Genomic DNA, 21,215 nt, shown 5'->3' with positions numbered 1-21,215 from the left:
AACATTGCATACGTGGTTTCGCCTGCACTGCTTGACATTGAGGAATGAGAGACAAATGCAATAGCTTGCCCTTGAAAGTCTACACCATTATAGCACAGCTATGAAAACCATGGTGATTGTATATAGTTGTACGAGTGCAAGGCAACCACAATACACTAGATTTTCTCAAAAAGTTTTTAGTATAACCACTACCCTGAATCAGGGTACCAATCAGCAATCAACACTTCGCTAGCATATACACTCAGGGGGTCCATAAGACTGAAACCATGATTAACTAAGTTACTGCAGTTTAGACATGACATCACAGGCTACTCTGCCCTTCGCTGTTTCTAAAGACGACCTCAGCGTTTGGCTTCATGAGCCATGGAAGGGAAGCTTCTCATGGTGCAGGGACGCCCACGCCAGCTTCCTGACGCTTGTTGTCAACAGCTTCCTTCAGCTTCCTCCCGAGCGCATAGGCAAGAGGCGGGGGCACAGCATTGCCAATCTGCCGGTGCTTGTTCTGGATGTTGCCCGCAAACTCATAGCTGTCAGGAAAGCCCTGCACGGCAAAGATTGGATCATATTTGACAGGTAATCCCGAGGGTCATTATCATTTCTTTGAAGATGGAAATGAATGTAGAGCAGCTTACCTGAGACCGAGCGCATTCTCGGACCGTAATGATCCTGTCCTGGTCAGGATGGAAGCACATGCCAACCTTGCCCATTGGCTGGGGGTCTGTGACAGATGTGGGGAAGTTGCCTTCCCAGTCCAGCCTCCCGTACAGCCCTTTCCACTGATTATGTCTCTTGGCTGTGTTGGGCAGGCACCAAGGTATCAGGTCAGCCATCTGCCCATTAGACAGCTTCACCTGTAAAGCATAGCATGGGTCAGTGCTCCATGGACAGAATGAAGATGACAACAGATTTTAGAACATTACCTTCTCGTCTGGTAGGTCATGCCAGTCACAACCTGGTCGTTTCGGAATGTGTTGGCACCTTATGAGGTTCAGCTCATTCATCTCCTTGGATATGTGATCATTCAGTACCATCATATTCCCTCTTATCTTCTTCTGGAACCAGGACACGGGCTCACCTCCGTACTGCACAAGACAACCAGTAGCTCATTTAGCATGCTAATAGAGAAAAATGAAAATAGATGGTTCAGAGCAGCAGTTACCTCAAGTGTGAGTTTGCTGGCACCATTTTCCACTTTAGGCAGATCCCCAATTGTATCTCTAACAGTAATCGCCCGGAAAGGCGCTCCACCAGCAGTGCTTCTGGCAGCTGCATAGTATTGGCCATCAGGCAGTGTTATCTTCAGCTCAGGGCTAGCAAACACATGCATCGGCTCTGGCCAATCAGGAAGCATCTCTCCAGGTGCAGCAGCCCAAATGAATGCCCTTTTCCTGGACTGAGCAACACCAAAAGCCCCTGCTTCTAGAATTCCAAACCGGACCTAACCAAATGGCAAACAATTTCTGAGTATACAGATTTAAACCACTACAAAACAAAAGGTGTAAGCTATAGGTCTTAGCAGATAATGAATGAACAGAAGAAATACCTGGTATCCCATCTCCAGAAGAGATGCAACTGCTAATCGGAAGGTCTGCCCTTTGTTGAATGAAACAAAGTTCCGAACATTTTCTAAAAGAAAGAATCTGGGACGGAAATACTCTGCGAATGAGAGGAATGCTAGAATCATCTCACACTGAACTTTACTCCAAGGGCTTTGGTTGAATCTATTCATCCCAGAGAATCCCTGATAAGAAAACAATGAATGAACAATTCAAGCATTTGATTTACGAAACTGAACAGGTGACTGATGATTTTCTGGCCTACTGTAGATAATAACAAACCTGACACGGAGGACCACCATTTATGAATTCTACTTCACCAGGGACTGGAAGGTTATTAATGTTCAGTTCAGGAAGTTTTGCTGCTTGTTCAGCAGCTTCAGAAGTTGAAATGCAGTCATCAGTATCCCCACATTTATCCATAATTGCCCTGCATTATCAAAAATATTGGTTCTGTTCTGCAACAAAAGCATAATAATGGCATCAAACAATTTGCACTTACTTTAGAATAACATTGCAGTTATCTACAAAGACCACAGCCTCTGGATGATTTTTGCTAAATGCTTCACCAGCAGGCTCTTCATATTCAATTGCCCATTTTGTAAAAGATACACCTGCAGCATTGGACAATGAGGAAAATATTTTCTGATGGTCATCATGTTCATGGTAAACAGCATTAGTGTTAACAGTACATACCAGCTTGCTGCAGACCTTCTGATAAACCTCCACAGCCAGCAAAAATGTCAAGCGTAGCTAGACGGTTCTCTTTTGGCACATCCAACCATTTACCTGAATCTATTTGATCAGTCTCACAGATCTGCTTTCCTTTGTTCTTTTTCGAAGCAATTGTTGCCTTTTGCACCATGGACATAAACCTAACATTTGGAGGCAACTGCTCCAGACACAGAACACACATTCAGGGAACTATCAAAAGTATCAGTCAATGAATCAGAACAGCAACTTCAGTACAGCTAACCTGCTTGAGAGCTCCACTGGCACGGTCATATATAAGTTCACAGAAAAATACATGTTCAAACATCACTGGAAGGTCTGAACTTGCAAGATCATTCTTCTTTCTAACCTCACATTTTCCCTCTATCATATCCACAGGCACATCAATTACATCTTCACTATAGTAGACCTGAATGAAACAAACAAAGTTAACAAGAATACAAGAATGACCATTCTCAGGACTCCAGGATTTGCTCACACATGTTTGAGAAAATAAAGTAACAATGACATTTTGGATAAGATAAATCAAACATATAAGATAGAAAAAAGAAGACCTCTCTGATATCAGATGCATAGGCTTTGGCTGTCGAAATGTCATCTGGTCTATAAAATCTTCTAGCACTTATATTTGCTGATGCTGGATTGAGTTTTTTAGATCCAGCTCCTTCAGGGATGGCCAGTATTTGACAAACTGCATAGGGCTTTAGACCCACATTTCGGCCAGCCTTGAAGGTTGCACGATCCTCATCTTCAGAGAAAAAATCAGGCCTTATGTATAAAAAGTCATTGACATTATATGTAACCTTTCTGTAGACAAAGCTGGTCTTCGAAAGTACTTTCAATTCATCAGAATCTGGCTCTATATGTTCACAAGAACTACATACACCACTACCAAGACCCATTTTATCACGGGGGAGGGCAAAGAAGGCACCCTTCTCAGGCCAGTATAAGCTTTTGCAGAAATATACCATGGGCAGGCCCTTTTTCTTTCTCTCTTCTGCTTTCGCCTGCTCAACTTTATCAGTTTCAGAATTCTCTTTTCTATACTTGTGACCCCAAGGTCTCGATTGGATATCAACACTTACCAATTCCTTGATGTCATCTAATTTGAATTCTAAACAATCATTAGTTAAGAAAACCTCCCTCTCATTTGCAGCATTGTCAAGAATGGTATGTGAACCTTTTTGCAGAATCCTCCCGTGAACCATTTTTGCACCACCACTTTTCTGAAACATGTACTCAACAAAACACATGACTGTGTCTCCTGAATCATCTTCTAGCACCACTGTTCCACCAACAGGTATTCTGAGTTCTCTAACATAAGCACATTTGTAAAGAGTTTCTCCAGACGATGTTTTCCCAGATGTTTCACCTTCCCATCTTATTTCCTTACAAGTTTGTGATAGCAACTTTCGGGACCGTGTTGATGGTGGAGTCTTTGAGATCTTATCCTCTTCAATCTGCCCTTCATCTTCAGCATCCTCATCTTCATTTTCTTCTTGTTCATCATCAACTTCTTTTGCTTCATTTCCATCTCCCTCCTTGGAATCTTCAGGGAAATGATGTGCATAGTAATCACTCCAGATTCTGTTGATCAACCTGGTTGTTGTTGCACGCATCGCTTTTCTCCTCGATGCCGGACCCATTGCTGCACTTGGATTCAGATTCTCTCCCCTCATTACTTGAGTTTTCTTCTTCATAACTAGCTTTGTATGCCTCCTCTGTTCCATCTTCAATAAAAGACCACTAACAAATGCACTCCGGCGGATAGTCTCATCTGGAAAATCTGCAAACTGCTGCAATATTATCTGTCCATGCACCACAATATACCTCTCAACAAGTGCGATGTTAGAAGATATAAATGCAGGATTCCCTTTGTCAAATTCAGCTACTTTTTTGATGACATCAGCAAAAGAAAGTTTTGAGGCACGACTCTGCTCTTTTAACAGGGTGATGATGCTAACAGCAAGCCTTGCTGTTTTCAGTACAGGCTCACACCATGGAGCATATTGTTTTGTTGGTTGGCGTAGCTTGTACCTGAAATCACACTCTAAACGTAAGGTGTAATGGAGTAAAGATGAAAAAAAAACTTAAAGTTATGTTCAAACGGTATAAAGGATTCAGTGCTACAACTGCTAAGAACACAGTTAATGACTGCATAATGAAGCAGTGTGCTGAAAGAAAGTAGATGAGGGTACTTACCAGGCCACATCAGTCCGAATGGTTATACAAATCATTGATCCACCAAACTCTATAAGCCATTCTTTGATTGGGCTCAAATAAATAGGGACTCCAGCATCCTGTTGGTCAGCTTTGCTGGAGGAAGACGACGATTTCACAGACTCAGCTGTAGAACAGCAACTGCCATCATCATCTCTCATGAAACCAGATCCAAAGACAACCACATCATTTTCTGCTCCTGATTTCATAGGGATCAATTCCAAAGATATAAGCCTGGAATCTGCATTGTACAGAGTCCAGTTATTGAGTATCCTCACTGGCACATCATCAGAAAATATACTGTCATCGCTATCAAATATGTATTCATCCATTTCTTGGCTAAATGGCTTATAGTATGCAGGAAGGGGATAGTCATTGGCAATCTCAGCTTCACTTATTTTTATATAGACATTTTTCTGGGATGGTGTTCCACGCCTACCCCTCTGTTTCTTCATCATTTTCCATTCTTCTTCTTGTTGAAGTAATCTAGCTAATTTTGCATCATCATCTTCTTCTTCCGCTGTCCCTTCACACACTGTGTCCTTAATTTTCAGACTCGTGTTCGAGATGTTAGAGGGCAGCTTGGTCAGTTCCACCCTAGATCTGCACTGGTCTCTTAGAGAAAGAAGAACTGGCAGGGTAGCAAACTTTTCATCATCATTGCTTGATGTCTCATCCAAACCAACAAGTTGATTGTATACAAATTCTCCAATGGAGATCACCAAATCTTTGCTCATGTTTCCACTATATCCTTTCATGGCATTAATTGACCGAACAACACTAGCAAGCAATTCATCCAGACCCTGGTTAGGATTCCCACCAACTGATTTTGCAAGCTTTTTGAAAACTTCAACACAGACCTGAGCCTTCTCATAGAAGTGGTCAAAATAAGATTTGTAATTGGTTGCTGGTTTCACACATTCATAGTCAGCAACATCAGTTGACACCCAGACTACAGGAGTACCTTCATCATAACCAGAAATATTCCAGTCCTCAATTCGCCCAAATCCTTCACATCGTACTCCTCTTTCACGCTCTTTTTCAAGATCATCATCCATGGGCATGATAAGAGCTGTTATGAAGAAGTCATCAATTTCTGACATTTCAAAGGGCTGTGGGTTCCCTTCTGCATCATGCAAGATGAAATCAATCAACTTCCGGCAAGGTGGTGGATCTTCTGGTCCAAGTTTTGTCAGACTCACAGCATCTATTTCTTCTTCCTCCATCCGATTCTTCTTGACCATGACAACAGATTTTTTTTCGGATAAGCGTATGGATTTCTCTTTGAAATCAGAACACGCTGCTGCTCTCCTTGGTCTCTTGCGGGTAACATGTCCATCACCTTTTTCGACTCCATGATGCACCTCTTCTGTTGCATCCTGAGATCCATTCTCCAGTTTGCTGTTTTCTGTGGATTCCTTTTCCTTCTTTTGTGGCTTTGCTCTGCATCTTCTTGTTCCTGAAAATTCATTGGTCAGCATATCAATCAGCTATGGGGGAACAAAAGTTAAAATAACAGTACTGAACAGTGAACACGAAGAAAAGAAACACTCAGGCAGCCAAAACACAAATTCAACAAAAAAAGGGAAGGCTTGGATGAATGACTAGATTTAAGGAACAGAATAAATATTGACCAAACGTCAAACCGTTATTAATGCTTGCTATCAGTAACTAGAAAAATATAGGCCTGTGAAGTGCAGCAACAAAGACAATATTTTAAGACAAAAGATCATTTAGAAACGCCTTTATTTCTTCCAAAATATAATCCGTGGTAAAAAATGGAGCTGTAGCCTGTAAATAGTGCTCCTTTAGTAACTCTAAAACTACATGAGCCACAACATTACATCAGGAGACCATGTCCTAAAAGGTAGACAATTAATATTCAGCCCAATCCAAGAATAGAAAGAAAAGGTAATATTAGCCACTGGAATGCCATAGAGCCTATGTAATTAATCTACCCATCTACCCTTAGAGAAAAGAAATAGGTTCCGAACCATGCTTGAATCTTACTGAACGCTCGACATACCTCTGTTATCATAGTTGCAATATCAACCCCAATAGTTCATGTGAAATTTGTAAAGGAAAATATGGTATTATCGATTCATATGCTTTGCCTATAAAGGAAGATTCTGCCTCAACTGACACTACCGTTACATGTGGATAAACAAGCACACAAATGCCAAGTACTTTAGCAGCAAGTTGTCACCAGTGTCACATGGGACACAAATGCTAGTGCGGGTATTGGCATCCAACGGCATCCGACACGGGTGTGGGCGTCTAATTTGACATTTTTAAAAAAGAAAAGGTACACAGATGTCTTGGCAACACTGGTTGTCACAACTCAGGAAAAATATTTGGGTCAGACTGTAGGAGACTGGGATGACTCCATTTCCATCTAACTTGATCAAGGAGAGAGACGTCCCATTGACTTAGTCTTAAGGTAGGGACCAACCGAACCTTAGAAAGCCAGCAAGAACCTCATGTAAACTTGCTTCATTGGTGGCCACAGAACCATCTACACCGTTGCTCGAACCCGGGAGGGGAACGCCACACCTAGGTGCTCTAACATGAAGACTACATTGTGGGAAGAAGCATCAACTCCATGCAGTTATCTTTTAACTAGCATGGAATTGGCATTGATACAATGGGGGTTTATACGAATTTTGATGAACATATACAAATGACAGGTGTGCAGCAAGGTTGGAGAACAGGACAGTGGAGGCATGGTTCAATAAGGTTGTGCCATGCATCACCCAGTCTGATAGGGAAGAAGATGCTCATAGAGCTTGTTTTCAAGTGTCCGTGTGTGGAGCTCAAAAATGCACAGGTACGCTTTTGTTTTAAGAAATTTGGTTGGATTCAGGGAAGATTTGAGAAAGCAATGATGAACGGAGAGGAAGGAAAATGGGATGAAGAATATAGAAACCATTGGGAAGAAGAAATGCCATGGTTCCAGGTGGAGATCAGTGAGTGCCTGACTCAAAGTTTAATGCTATCAATGATGCCAAAGATCCATAAACACAGCAGGGGATTGAACTCAAGTGCAAAAAGAAAGTGTATGTGCTGCTAGGCTGCATGGTTAAAGACAGGAGCAATCAAGGGAGCTTATAATTCTATTGGCATAAAAGAATAAAAACAGTTCTAACAGACAGACATCGCAAACTAGATAAAAGACAACTTTGATGGTATTAAAAAGTAATGTATTGTTCTACTGGTATATAACTTAATTATTTTTCATAACACAAAACCAAATTTTCCATGCTAAAAATATACTATATCATATAAATAGGAAGCATTTTGACCCAAAAAAAAGTGAGTGGTGCTCAGAGTAAATGACAAACATTTATATTGCCATCATACCACATTCAGTTTATAAACATTAGATAGACCTATCATACTAGAATCTAAATAGAACATAATAATCCAACTAATTTTGGAACCAAATAAAAAATGAATGCTTCGTAATATCAAAGCTTGATTCTAGTGAGAAGAATTTGTTAAACTGGAGCTAAATTCTCTTTTAAGAGTTAAATTACTCAGCAATTAAACTTGAATAGTCTAATTTCCACCAATGTATAAAATTCCAGTAAAAATAAAAATTGTATTTGATTAATCCAAATGATTTTTATAGGTGAGTAGTATGATACTTGAATATGGTTGGACACATATTGAGTATTTTATTAATAAGTAAAATAAAACACTATGTATGGTGTAGCGACTGTCATTTCCTCTATTCACTTGGTGTTTTGAATTACGACTATTTCCATATTAGAGTTTGTAGGTGCAGTGGCAGGATTTGGCACAAAAGCTAACGCTCGGATCTCAAAAATCTATGTGACCCATAATTTATACCATTGCAACAGTTTTTCCCCTTCCATAATAGACACCACCCCACAGTATATGTTGTACATTGTTGTCAATTCTTTCTTGCGATATAAGACATCACATAAAAGATGGGTTTTGAGAAAGATTTCTTAGAGAAGCTCATTACGCCTAAAAATGGTGGTTTTACCTTGTGGTTGTTGCAAGAAGAATACATGTATTTGCATCACAATACTCTGCAGATGCAATAATAGACTTCCACTTAAGTGTTACATTGGTTCATTCATCAGTGTATTATCTGGTTAATGATTAAGTCAAATGATCATGCTAGTGACCACATGAGTTTTCTACAAAGTGGCTAGTACTTGTTGCTCCATCACCACCAATGATGGTCAACCTCGCCATTGCCACCATCACAATCACAGTATCACACTTTGAAGCTTGGCATTGCCTCCTGCTGCACCTAGAATGGCCATAACTGCTAGATCTAATCGAGTAAGATAAGGCAAGCAGCATAGGGAAATTCATGTGAGACGACCACATCACCAACCTGTGCCATTTCCACTGCCACAACTATGCACAAGCAAAAGATAAAGAAAGTCAACAAAGCACTTAACACAACATGTGCAAACCCAATAGCACCTCCAACAAGGATGAAGATTGTGATAATTTACAAACTTTGGCACAAAAGGTATAGCATATACTTGCTTTTGCAATGAAGGGAAGATTTTGAACTTTTATGGAAGTAGAGGTGAAATCAACTGGGAATAAAATAGTACAGATTACACTGTATTCCTCAAAATATTAAGAGAACTAAAGCTACCAAAACTTGAGGTAATCCAAGAACAAATAAACTAGGTAATTAAGAACAAGACCTGTGGTAACAGGAGATCTCGGAGTTTTCACCATGTCCCCCTGTAAAATTAATGTTAGTCAGCCATGTCAAGAACTATCAAATAAATGCAGGAAATCCACCTGCAGCTCAGATAATAAGAAATATGTAAAATGACGAAATAAGCAATACAAAATTATGAAAAGCAAAAAGATAAGGGGGGCATACTTCTATGCTACTCACTCAAAAATAAAGTATAGTCAAATGGTTCAGCCAGGCATAGTCTAAGTTAAAGTTCTATTTTCAGCATATCATCAAAAAAGTGTCCATTTGTGTTGGCATGCAACAGATATCTGATGCAATGCAAGCAGCATATTGTACGAATAAAGTCCATAAAAAGTTTAAGCTACAAGGTCACAGCAATAAATAACAGAATATTTCCTTGTATGAAAGAACACACAGAAATCAAGCACAGAAGGTTGCTATAACATATGTTCTGAATAGAACTAAGTACACCTACTGCTTCAGGTGGAATTATAACAGGCCATAGAACAGATTGAGTCATTATCAAGACAAACCAGAGGTTTTTTTTTTTGTGAAATAAGACAAACCAGAGGTATGCACTCAATATTAACAGAAAAACTTGCTCAAGAAACAGATAAAGGGTCATCCTCAACTGTTCTGCACTCTAAATTGTGTAGAAGCACAAGAATAATTACTTACTAACAGTCATTATCTACAAAAACAGAAGAATAGAGAGCAACATTATAGCATTAACAACATAAATGATAGGTTTAGGTCAAAGATAGAAATAACACAATCATGAAAGGAGCATATAACTAATGTGGCCTCATTTGGTATATTTCACTCCCAAGGCAAATGATTTAGAGAAAGCAGAATAAAAATGAATCTAATGACAAGAACTGGGAAATCACAACAAAACGTGATACAATGGTACTACATTATCTGTCTTAAATAGTAATACTGGCCCTGCTACAGTGCTCTGGTTACCTACTACTCCCTCTTCCAAATTATAAGTTGTTTTGGCTTTTCTAGATGCATAGCTTTTATTATGTATCTAGACATAGCTTATATATAGGTACATAGCAAACACAATGTATCTAGAAAAGCCAGAACTGACATAATTTGGAACAGGGAGAGTAGGAGATAAGAGCACAAATAAATCACTGCGCTTCAGCTTTAGAAAAGATGAAACCATTTAAATTAGATAAATAATTTGGGGAAAAAACAACACCCAGCTAGCCCAGCTTGGACTAGAATACATTCATTTTATTTTAATTTTTCAAGTATCAAACGCCCCACACCACGAACCCAATACTCAGTGTGTACCCAGTATAGAGCAGCGCTCATGTCATGTTACAACCTCTAAAGTGAAATGTAAAAAAACAGAGCATTCCATTGTAAACATTGGTACAATAAAAGCACTCACAGACAGTTCATGAGTCATTGGTGGCAAACCCACATTCACCACATCTAAACAGCACAACAAAAATCACTGAAACAGCTCAGAAGCTTGAGAAGACAGAGTACAACGTGCAAAACTAAATATAATGAACAAGAAAATCACCAGCTGAAGGCAATCAGTGCTGGGATACTGGTGTGGCAAGCGATTGATGGGGAAGAACACAAATCCGACGCAAAGATCTGCTGCTCCTGCATTGCAGTAACATTACAATATCAAAAGCAGTACAGTAGGGGTAAATATCTACTAAGCTGGACACTAGGCGACGACAAATAAGGCAAAAGCAGCCTGCACTATTACTGAGGAAGACATGATGGGCAAAAGGTTAACCAATGCAGCACAAACCTCCACTCAGTCACTCCAAAATATCTCTCCCTAAACCTCTACGAGGAATCTACCACATACAAAGTGAAAAGGACTTTTAAGTATAAAGAATTACAGATAGCAGCCACTGCAGCCCAGGACTCCACAGATTTAAGACTTACGAACATGAGGGTACCCCCAAATCTGCATAGCTACAGGCACAGTAAAGCAAGCATTCACTGACCCTGAACTTCCACCCAACCACCCCAAAAGATCTCTCCAAACAATCTCCTAAACCCCTACATACTACCAGGAATACTTGGAGCTGTGAACTTCACAAACTTACTCTCCCTCAAATCCGCGCTGAAATCGACACATGACTCGAGCGCGAGCAGCAGCACCACGAGAGATGAAATCGGAAGCCAACCCTCCACAGCGAGCAACAATCCGACCGAACTCTCCAAGGTGATTCTCCATCGAATCCGCGCCGAAATCGCCACATGACTCGAGCGCGAGCATATCCAGAAGCTAATCCTCCGGAATGGCTAAACCCCCACTCGACGGAGAACTCGAGCGACGGCTACGGCGGGCGGGGCAGCTCGCCCTCGGGACCACGCGGATCGAACACCCCCAAAACTCCGCCGACAGCCCCCGACCAACAACGCAGGAAACTAACAGAGGAAACGAGCGGAGACGGACTTACCGACGCGCGGCGACGTCGCCCTCCGCCGGCGGCGGCGCCGAGGGCTGGCGGCACGGGAGGCGCGTGCGCGGGGGCCGGGGGCGGAGCAAGGCGACAAGCGGGCGGGCGGAAAGGGGGAGTCGAAGCGGGGGAGCGCTGGGGACGAGGCGTGTTTTATAGGGCCGCGCCGTTCAGGCCGTCGCGCCCCCGGTTCGGGGGTTTCGGTCTCGGCTCGGCTGTGGAGTGCGGCGCGCGGCGGCGAGGCGGGGGAGCACGTGGATGGAGAGGCGGAGGCTTTTGGCGGGAGACGAGCGCGGCGGCCCCCGAAAACCCAAAAATTTCCCCCCCGTTCCCACGGGCGCGCAGGCGCAGGCGCAGCGCGCTGGCCGCCACCCACCACCACCAGGCCACCACGCCAGCAAGCAGGCCGCGCCCCTTGCGGCTCTTGCTTGCCAAAACTGACGAGGCGATGGGTGGTTTTTTTTGTGGAAATGGAATGACACTAGATCCGCGGCTTTGTTTCGGTTCTCCACGGACCACTTCTCCTTCTGCTGTGCTGTGCAGACTGCAGACGGTCCATTTGGATTTGGAGGGTAGGATTTGATTCCTTATTAATTGCTCCAGATTTTATATAAGCTAGGATTTGGATTTGGAGGGTACGATTTGATCCATTAATTGTTTCGAAATCCAAATCTACGAGCTAGATTTCTTTTTTTTCCTCGTCCCTTAGACCAGTCTTCTTGCATATTTTCGTTACTTTTTTTCCTATGGAATTATAGCCATGTGTTTGTGGATAAAAATCAACTAGATCATCCATCAAAATGAGTGACTACCTCTACTCCCTTCATCATCCATAAAAGAATGAGATTATAAGACTTATGCCAGTCAAACTAGCTTAATTTTAACTAAATTTATAGTAAATGATATTAAAATTTATATCACCGCCTAGATTTACTATGGAAATATATTTAATAATAAATGTAATGATACTTACTTTATATCATAAATGTTACCTTTTTATATGATTTTGATCAAATCAAACATTAAGTTGTTTGGCTCCTCTAGAAATGAAAATTGCATCATTTTGTTGACGGAGGAAGTATAATTATATATTTTGTCTAAGTCAAACTATCTATTTGAATAAGTATATAAGAGATATATAATATTCACATTATGGATGTAGTATAAATATATTTTATGTTGAATATAATGACCTAAGTGCTCCTTTGCACACACGTGTGTGAAAAACACTTCCGCATGCACGTGTGAGAAGACAAAATTGCAAGCCAGCTTACTTGTCGCCAGCGTTGGAGATGAAGTCGGTCGCGGTGTTATGGTTTAGGGGTTTCCTTGCTCTCGAGGCTTCGAAGGGAGCTTTTGGGGACGATACCAGACCGGCAACGGTGGTGGTCAAGACGATGGGTGGGTCGTTGCCCGCTGGGCGGTGGGAGAAGTCAGTCGGGTGGTTGTCGGCGGTGAGGGGCAACTACTGGAAGAAATACATTGAGATTAGCGTGGCAATGGTGGAAGGTGTTGGCGGAGGTGACAATTCACCGACGGAGTAAGGGAGGGGTCGATCGAGGTGGGAGCGCTCATGCTAGATCTGAAGCACTGGGTTGAGGTTAGAGTTGGTCGTGGTCAAGGACGGCGATAGAGGTGACGTGGATCGTCGAAGCCATGAAGGGTAAGGAGGTGTCGGGAGTGCGAGAGGAATAAGAGGACACATGCGGGAGGAAAGAGAAGGTGTGTAGGCAGAGTTTTCCACACTTGCAGGCCGTAGTAAAGTTCATCTAATAATGTTTATCCAGTGTAGAAAGTGTTAATATCCCTTATATCATATTATCAACTTTAAATTGTTTTAATTATATTAGAGTGCATCATTTATATTGCGGAACGAGTACACGTCATTTCATAGAGTAGATTTATATGTCCAAGAGATAAGGCCGTGATTTTTATCTGTCTATCAGAGAACCAGTGATGTGCGAATAAGAGCACGACGGTGGCACTGAGAGGACGTTTGGTTGTCATCAACCACTATGGGTTACACCTCATGTTCAGCGATTTGTGGCAACGCCACATGTGGCGTTCAAAAATACCCCACAATTTGTGGTGAGATCTTTCTTAGCTATATTTATAGATTTCTGTAGCAGCCCGAGTTAAAAGTATGAATCAAACAACTATGACTTTTTCAGTGGCGCAACATAGCTGTGCCTTTTGGTGGCACGATCCTTACCGTTTTCTAGGTGTAGTATATAAATCAATATAAACTACAGTGTACAAGCATCACTTTCCTCCTTTCAGTGGGTCCCACCAGATATTGTAACTTTGAATAAAAACAATCAACATTTGTCAAAAGTGGCTTTTTTAGAGCATGTACAGCAATGAGGTTATAACCAAGCTAATGCTGATGTGAAGGACAGAAAAGATGAGAGAGATGATAGCTTGACTCTTATGCAAGCACCAAGTTGAGCACGGATACATAGATAGTGGTGGGTCCAAATAGCAAGTGTTGTGAGAAGAAATAAGAAAAAGAATATGTTTTAGAGACAAGTATGAGACAACTTATTATATAACATGACTCTAATCACTTGTCTTTGCAATAGCAAAACCTGACGCCTAGAAGAGAATATTTTGTGAAAATTCGTTCAAGCACTGATGAGAAGCCAGCAGCCCAACACCGTGGCTCTCTAATTGTCAAAACACAACCATGTAGGAATTGGTGGAATAAGTAACAAATTAATTGGTGTATTCTTTTATTTCTGCCAACTCACTGATAGAGTGAATTGTTTTGTTCTAATTTTTTCGGTTTCAAAATTCAAATGTTAATAGTTAAGTTCCTTTTATACTTCTCCCTTTTGTTGCCGGATCGATTTGGTGCATTGAGATAGAAATAATACTAGATTTGTTTCTATGTATTGTTTTGACACAATATCTCATATTTAGTGAAATATAGAAACATCATGGTTCAGTAACGAGTTCACATTTTTTTTACCTTTTTTTTTTCTCTCAGCTCAATATGTGGTCCCTAGAGTTATTTGTGTCATTTGTCTAGTATCCAACCTGAAACATGGCCACGTAGAGAAATGGATGGATTTATCTTTTGACTCTGTCCCCAATATAACATCCGCATCAGGTCTAGTATTTTAGTGTTTTCGTGTCTAGGCTTTGTTTACTTCCATCCAAAAACTAAAATTTTTCAAGATTTTTCATCATGTCGAATCTTTAGACACATGCATAGAGTATTAAATATAGACAAAAATAAAAACTAACTACACAGTTTGGTCGAAATTTATGAGACGAATCTTTTGAATCTAGTTAGTCCAAAGTTGGACAATAATTATCACAAATAAACGAAAGTGCTACAGTGTCGCGAAATATTTTTCTTCGCCAACTAAACACGGCCCTACGATGACACTTACGCATATAACGGCACATGGATATGGTTTTTTTATTGAGGCCTTGTTTAGTTCACCTGGAAACCAAAAAGTTTTTAAGATTCTCCGTCACATCGAATCTTTCGACACATGTATGAAGCATTAAATATAGACGAAAATAAAAAAAAATTACACAGTTTACCTGTAAATCGCGAGATGAATCTTTTGATCCTAGTTAGTCCATAATTGGACAATATTTGCCACAAACAAACGAAAGTGCTACAGTAGCAAAAACTAAAATATTTTCGCATCTAAACAAGGCCTGAGTACAACGATGTTTTAGGTACATGATTAAATGTTCCATCACCATAAAACAAATGTTCTAAGTTAAGGAGAATAATATTTTAGCTTAGGATAAAAACAATATATGTTCGTGTGAATAGTATTATAATATTTTTGAAAATAAAGGAAAAATAATGAGAAAATCTATGAAATATATAGAGATAATAAACAATATAACATATCAAAAATAGAAGAAAAAATAAAGATAGAACAAGGTATAAGGGGAAACAAAAATAATAGAAAGAAACAGTCCACGTAAAAGAGAAAAAAAAACAAAGAGAACACCATGCCAATTTACTTGAATGAACAACCTAAAATACACCACAAAGCATATCACGGGTGCTATGTGAATATTTTCTCACCACTGCATCATAATGTATATGATCTGTCTTGATTAGAAAAGATATTTATACTATTGTAAACTATATCAAACCATCCAACCTCCCTGAGCCCCTTTTGTATGCTGCAGGCTACAACCAACTAAAACACTGAAACAGCGTCATTAATCTCAATTTCAGGCACATGTTTCGTCGACATGAGAAGAGCAGCACCGTTGATCTCAATTTCCAAACGCTTGTAGTATAGAAGATGTGTAGTACTAATGAATACAAGAGCATTGTAAGATGCTAGCTTGACAAAAGTCTTTCACTGATACTATAAAAATAAGATTTTTTTTTTGCTAAAGAAAGATACGTAAATAATGTTTGTATCTAATACTACATCAATCACAACGATTAGTATAATAATAAGTTGCGTGGCGCGAAACAAAAAAAATATTTTCGCACCACGCAGCAAGGGCAGGAGGCGGGTTTGGCGCCGGAAGGCTGTCATCTCCCGCTCTTTTTTTCTCGGGTTCCAATGGCTAGAAGGAGAACTGCTTGAGCAGGACTCGAGGAGAGGGACCCCAGCAGCTGCAGGTTGATTGTAGGCCCACTGTGGTGGCAAGAATCAGGCAAGTATTAGGAACACATCATCGTGCTCTACACAACACACCACCTCTTGTTCGTTTGTTCGTTTGGGCTAATCAGTCGAATTTACTAGCTATTTAGCAGTTTTTTTCTCTCACAATAAATACTTTCTGCCCTCAGATAAATATATTTACGTTGCAACTTTGGCAAAGCACTAGCAAGTTGAGGACATGACGAGATGGTACTAATTACCAGCAGTCCAGCTGATTCTCTGCTGGCCGGCAGAGCGGCGAAGCCAGCAGCCCGCCCAGTGCCGGCTCCGGCTCCGCAGCAGGGGATATATAACTTTTTACCATTATTAAGTTTGACACCTCTTCAAATACCAACTTTAGAATGGTAAATACATTTTTACCACCAGAACTACGAATTCGATACAAATATACCATATTTGTCTTAGTGGCAGTCCACATCAGCTGGCCAACATGGAGAGTGAAGGGGAAAAGACATCTCTGCTCCTGGCGTTTTGCTCTCCATTTCTCTGAGCTTAGGACGTAGCACTGCAGTGTGTTTTTTCATATTTTCAGCAAACACAAGATCAGATAAATGATCGCACATATATTGGACTTGTGTTTGCTTAATATTATATGTGAATATTATAGAGTTAAATGATTGCACAATTAGCACTGTAGTGGTGAATATTATATGTGATTATTTATATGTGTTAATTTATTCATTATGTGTGATCATTTACCTGATCTTGTGTTTGCTGAAAAATATAAAAAAACATACTGCAATGCTGATTGTGTGCGTCCTGAGCTGAGAGAAAGGGAGAGCAAGGCGCCAGGCCAGGGAGGTCTTTTTCCCTTCACCCTCCATGCTGGCCAGCTGATGTGGACTGCCACCAAAGCAAATATGGTATATTTGTATCGAATTCGTGATTTTGGTGGTAAAAATATATTTACCATTCTAAAGTTGGTATTTGAAGAGGTGCTAAACTTAATAATGGTAAAAAGTTATTCTAGTTAGTAATTGTTAATGTGTCAGTCGTCTATCGTTTGTCTCAATCGATATTTTTGCCTAATATAAAGAAAACGAAATTTAAAATTGTCGATAAATTAAGTTTTTATAATTTTATCAATTACTAAGTAGAAAAACTAAAATAGGCTTTTATCAAGGTGATCTCACCTTGAAAGTTATTCTAGCAGCAGCGCCTGATGAAAGGGGAAGTGGACATGGGCCCCCAAACAATGATCTGGGTAAACGGGCCACGAAGACTGGCCCATCCATATGTGATGGAGTACCAAGCGCCATAATAAACGGACGAACAAGGTGAAACGAGAAAACAAAAAAGGATTAATTTTACTCTTGGTGCATAGCACAACTTAAATAAATAAAAAAAATCCCAGATTGGTAATAAGATACCGATCAAACAAGACTGAAAAAGATACCTGAGCCCGTAACATCCGCCGGGCTTGGTTGCATGAGCCTGTAACTGATAGTTGAGAGAGGCGAGAATGACCTCTTCATCAGCGCACAGAAAGGGAAGGGATGCTGCTTGGGCACCGCCCCCTGTGTTGGGTTGACGTTTCAAGGTGAGATCACCTTGATAAAAGCCTATTTTAGTTTTTCTAGTTAGTAATTGTTAATGTGTCAGTCGTCTATCGTTTGTCTCAATCGATATTTTTGCCTAATATAAAGAAAACTAAATTTAAAATTGTCGATAAATTAAGTTTTTATAATTTTAAATCTTGAACCTAGATCAATTTTCTTGTAAAGCCAAAACAAATTTCTCATGAAGTTAGAGCATTTTTTGGATCAAGCCGGAATGGTTCTCATCTAACTGAACAATTTTCACATGAGCACGGAACATTAGTTCGTATTCCCTGTTCATTTTTTCTCTTTATAGTAATTGACAATTAAATATTGCATGTATCCATGGTCTATCTTTTCCTTAATCTTTTTTTTGTTCAGAATCAAAGTCCAAAATTAAAATTTGCATGTACATTCTTTATTATTTCTAAATCACAAGTCTACAACAATTTTTCCCATGAAGTCTGAATAATTTTTCCATGAAGTTAGAGCATCTTATTTTATCTTTAGAACGTTTTTGAATGATGCTATAACATTTGAAACATTTATTGAGGACACAACTTTCTCAAAAAAAAAAAAAAAGAGGAGCATTTCATATGGTGAACCGTTCCACATGGGCTGCATGGCGCCAGGGTTACCACATATCCAAGCTGAGGCGGTAAGTGTACATGGGCCCCTAACAATGATCTGAATAAACGGGCCGCGAAAGGTGGCCCATATGAGATGGAGTTCCAGAGCCATAAACGGACGAGCAAGGAAACGAAAAGGATTTTACTCATGGTACATAATGCAATTCGCATAAATATAATAATCCCAAACTTTTTTTAAACTATAATAATCCCAAACTGGTAATATGATATCCATCAACCAAGACTAAAAAAGATACTTGAGCCTGTAACATCCGCTGAGCTTGGTTGCGCAGGCCTATAATAACTCTATTTTCAGAGGGCGAAAGAGTTGTTGGTTTAGGGTGGATGAGGCGGGGCTAAGCGCACACGACTGGCTTCTTTTTGTGTATTAGAGCCAAGTTATATGCAATGAGCTATTTCATACTTGTCTGTATCTGTAAGACACCTTCTATTTTCTATTATTTCTCACAACACTTGCTATTTGGGTCTAGCATTACCTTAGCTATAAGACTATTATTGTACCTGCTCTTCCAGGGGCTCCAATCGTGCTGGGTTCATTCTTTGGGGGTACATCCCATCTCAACGATGCCCATTAAGTTAGGTAGCCTTTTTTTACCGACTCCTATGCGAAAGTGAAGATAGCCTACAACTACAAGCATAACTCACCGACCATTCAAATTTTTCTAGTACTCCCTCTATTGCAAATTATAAAATATTATAGCATTTTAAGATAGATATCTTTTGCTATACATTTAAATCCATACTATGTCTAGATACATAGCAAAAGGAAATATATCCAAATTTGGAATGGAGGAAGTAGTTGTTAATTAAATGTTTCACGTGCCGACCGTTTATCCTTTTTCTCAATCTATATTAGTGTCCAAAGTCGAAACTAAATTTTGAAATAGTCGGTACATAATCTTTTTATGATTAAAAATCATGAATCTAGAACAATTTTCCCGTAAAAATCAGAATTAGTTTTCTCATTGAGTTAGAATATTTTTAATTGAACCAGAAAATAGTTCTATCATTTTATGAGAACAATTCATTGCTTTTGTCTTTATGTTATTTGTTCTATTTATAATAGCTGTCAACTAAATATTGCGCGTGTCCATGCTTATTCTTATTCTAAACCTATTTTTTTTCATAATCAAAATCTAAATTATAAATTGTCGCTGAGTTTTAATTATAAGTCTATAACATTTTTCTCGTAAAGTTAGAATAAATTTCTTATGAAATTAGAACATTTTCTCTCTTGTTTAAACTACGACATTTTTGAATGAATCTATGAATCAATTTGGGCCTTGTTTCGCTGGAATCCTTGTTTCGCTGGAAAGAGGCATGCATGCTGCTACGGCACAACAAGGGCAAACAGATTCTATTCTTCAAAGGTGGCGGACTTTTCCAGTTTTTCCATAGGCATAGGGCTTGTCGGCGTCCGCGGTCGTTGCCGAAATGGGGTGGTCTGGTTCGCATCAAATCGAACCGCTAGCCTAGGGCGTGTCGGCGGCGGCGACACACGAAGGGAGAGACAGATGGCGCTAGCTTCCTGCCTCGGTCGAAACAGTTTGGGATGCCGCGGACAGCAGATGGCGCGTGTGCCAAAAAGCGGAAAGCCTACGAGTCTACTAGTACGAACGAGTGCCCGGTGCCGCTCCAAACCAAAAAGTTTTCAAGATTTTCCGTCACATCGAATCTTGTGGCACATGCATGAAACATTAAATATAGACAAAAATAAAAACTAATTACACAGTTTAGCTGTAAATCACGAGACGAATCTTTTGATCTTAGTTAGTCCATAATTGAATAATATTTGTCACAAACAAACAAAAATACTACGGTATCGAAAACTTTTCGCTTTTCGGAACTAAACAAGGCAAAAAAAAAACTGGCAACGCACACGCAGTCGCACACGCGTGCGCCGACACGGGACTGTTACGAGTAGAATGCGAGAGTACGAGAACAGAGAGGAATAGAATGAACTCGGGGTGTTTGTTTATTCATTGATCACGGGTATTTATACAGTCGGGGGGGGGGAGAGGAAACTCTCGCCCCAAGTAAACTCGTGCCCACGATGAGTCTTGGGTGATATCCCGTGGGCCGTCGTGGGGGAAGTCGTAGTTAGGATAGATTCCCGTAAAGGGAATCCGAGGAGATGAGATCACCCCGGAAAATATCCGTAACACTCCCCCTTGATCGAATCACTTGTTGAGATCAATGAATCGTATTGCTCCTCCAAAAATTCCTGTAGGATAAAAACGAGGAAAAATACGTGTGTATATGTGCTATAGTAAAACTCCTTAAAACCGCTTGGGAAAAGAAGGAGAAAATTATAGCACTTAATGATTGCCTCATTGTAAACTAATATGAGAAAACCTTTGCAGGAGAAAAACTCATGTTGTAGTTTAGAGGACAATATGTGTCTTTGATACTCCTTTAAAAACCCCTGTGGGGAAAACAAGGAATATGACACTCTTGTGTTAATATTATCTCATTAAAAACTCCTTATGAGAAACCTTGTGAGGAAAGACTCATAGAGAGAAAAGAGTATAATATGATGGTGTAGACAGGCCAATGTCTAGGAGATTTCTCCCCCTGAACTTTGCAAATCCCTAAGTCGTCGCATACCAATTCCTTTGACACATTTTTCAAATGAGGAAGCTGGTAGGGACTTAGTGAATAGATCAGCAAGATTGTCGCATGATTTGGTTTTCAAGATATCAATCTCTCCCTTTTGTTGTA

At 40.1% G+C, this 21,215-nt stretch overlaps 1 protein-coding gene across 1 annotated transcript; it reads right to left on the bottom strand.

Moving 5' to 3' along the window:
* On the bottom strand, positions 62-12,000 carry LOC8060753 (DNA (cytosine-5)-methyltransferase 1B). Its single transcript, XM_021453003.1, has 14 exons — positions 11,652-12,000; positions 10,751-10,836; positions 9,206-9,245; positions 4,491-5,967; positions 2,843-4,325; positions 2,533-2,697; positions 2,253-2,448; positions 2,059-2,170; positions 1,839-1,986; positions 1,544-1,741; positions 1,160-1,438; positions 921-1,082; positions 633-851; positions 62-541 (listed from the first exon to the last, which is right to left on the bottom strand). The coding sequence occupies exons 3-14, from the start codon at positions 9,237-9,239 to the stop codon at positions 380-382; spliced, it is 4,635 nt and encodes a 1,544-aa protein (XP_021308678.1). The 5' UTR covers positions 9,240-9,245; positions 10,751-10,836; positions 11,652-12,000; the 3' UTR covers positions 62-379.

This window comes from Sorghum bicolor, chromosome 2, assembly GCF_000003195.3.
Source record: "Sorghum bicolor cultivar BTx623 chromosome 2, Sorghum_bicolor_NCBIv3, whole genome shotgun sequence".
Classification (NCBI taxonomy): domain Eukaryota; kingdom Viridiplantae; phylum Streptophyta; class Magnoliopsida; order Poales; family Poaceae; genus Sorghum; species Sorghum bicolor.
This window is presented reverse-complemented; position numbering and strand designations above follow the sequence as displayed.

Bases quoted from the DNA above. Each gene is read 5' to 3' on its own strand.
- LOC8060753 (XM_021453003.1), bottom strand. From the start codon at position 9,239: ATGGTGAAAACTCCGAGATCTCCTGTTACCACAG. The intron at 1,742-1,838 runs GTTTGTTATTAT...TTTTCTTATCAG, and splicing joins ATGGTGGTCCTCCGTGTCAG to GGATTCTCTGGGATGAATAG. The intron at 1,083-1,159 runs GTAACTGCTGCT...TGTCTTGTGCAG, and splicing joins CCAGCAAACTCACACTTGAG to TACGGAGGTGAGCCCGTGTC.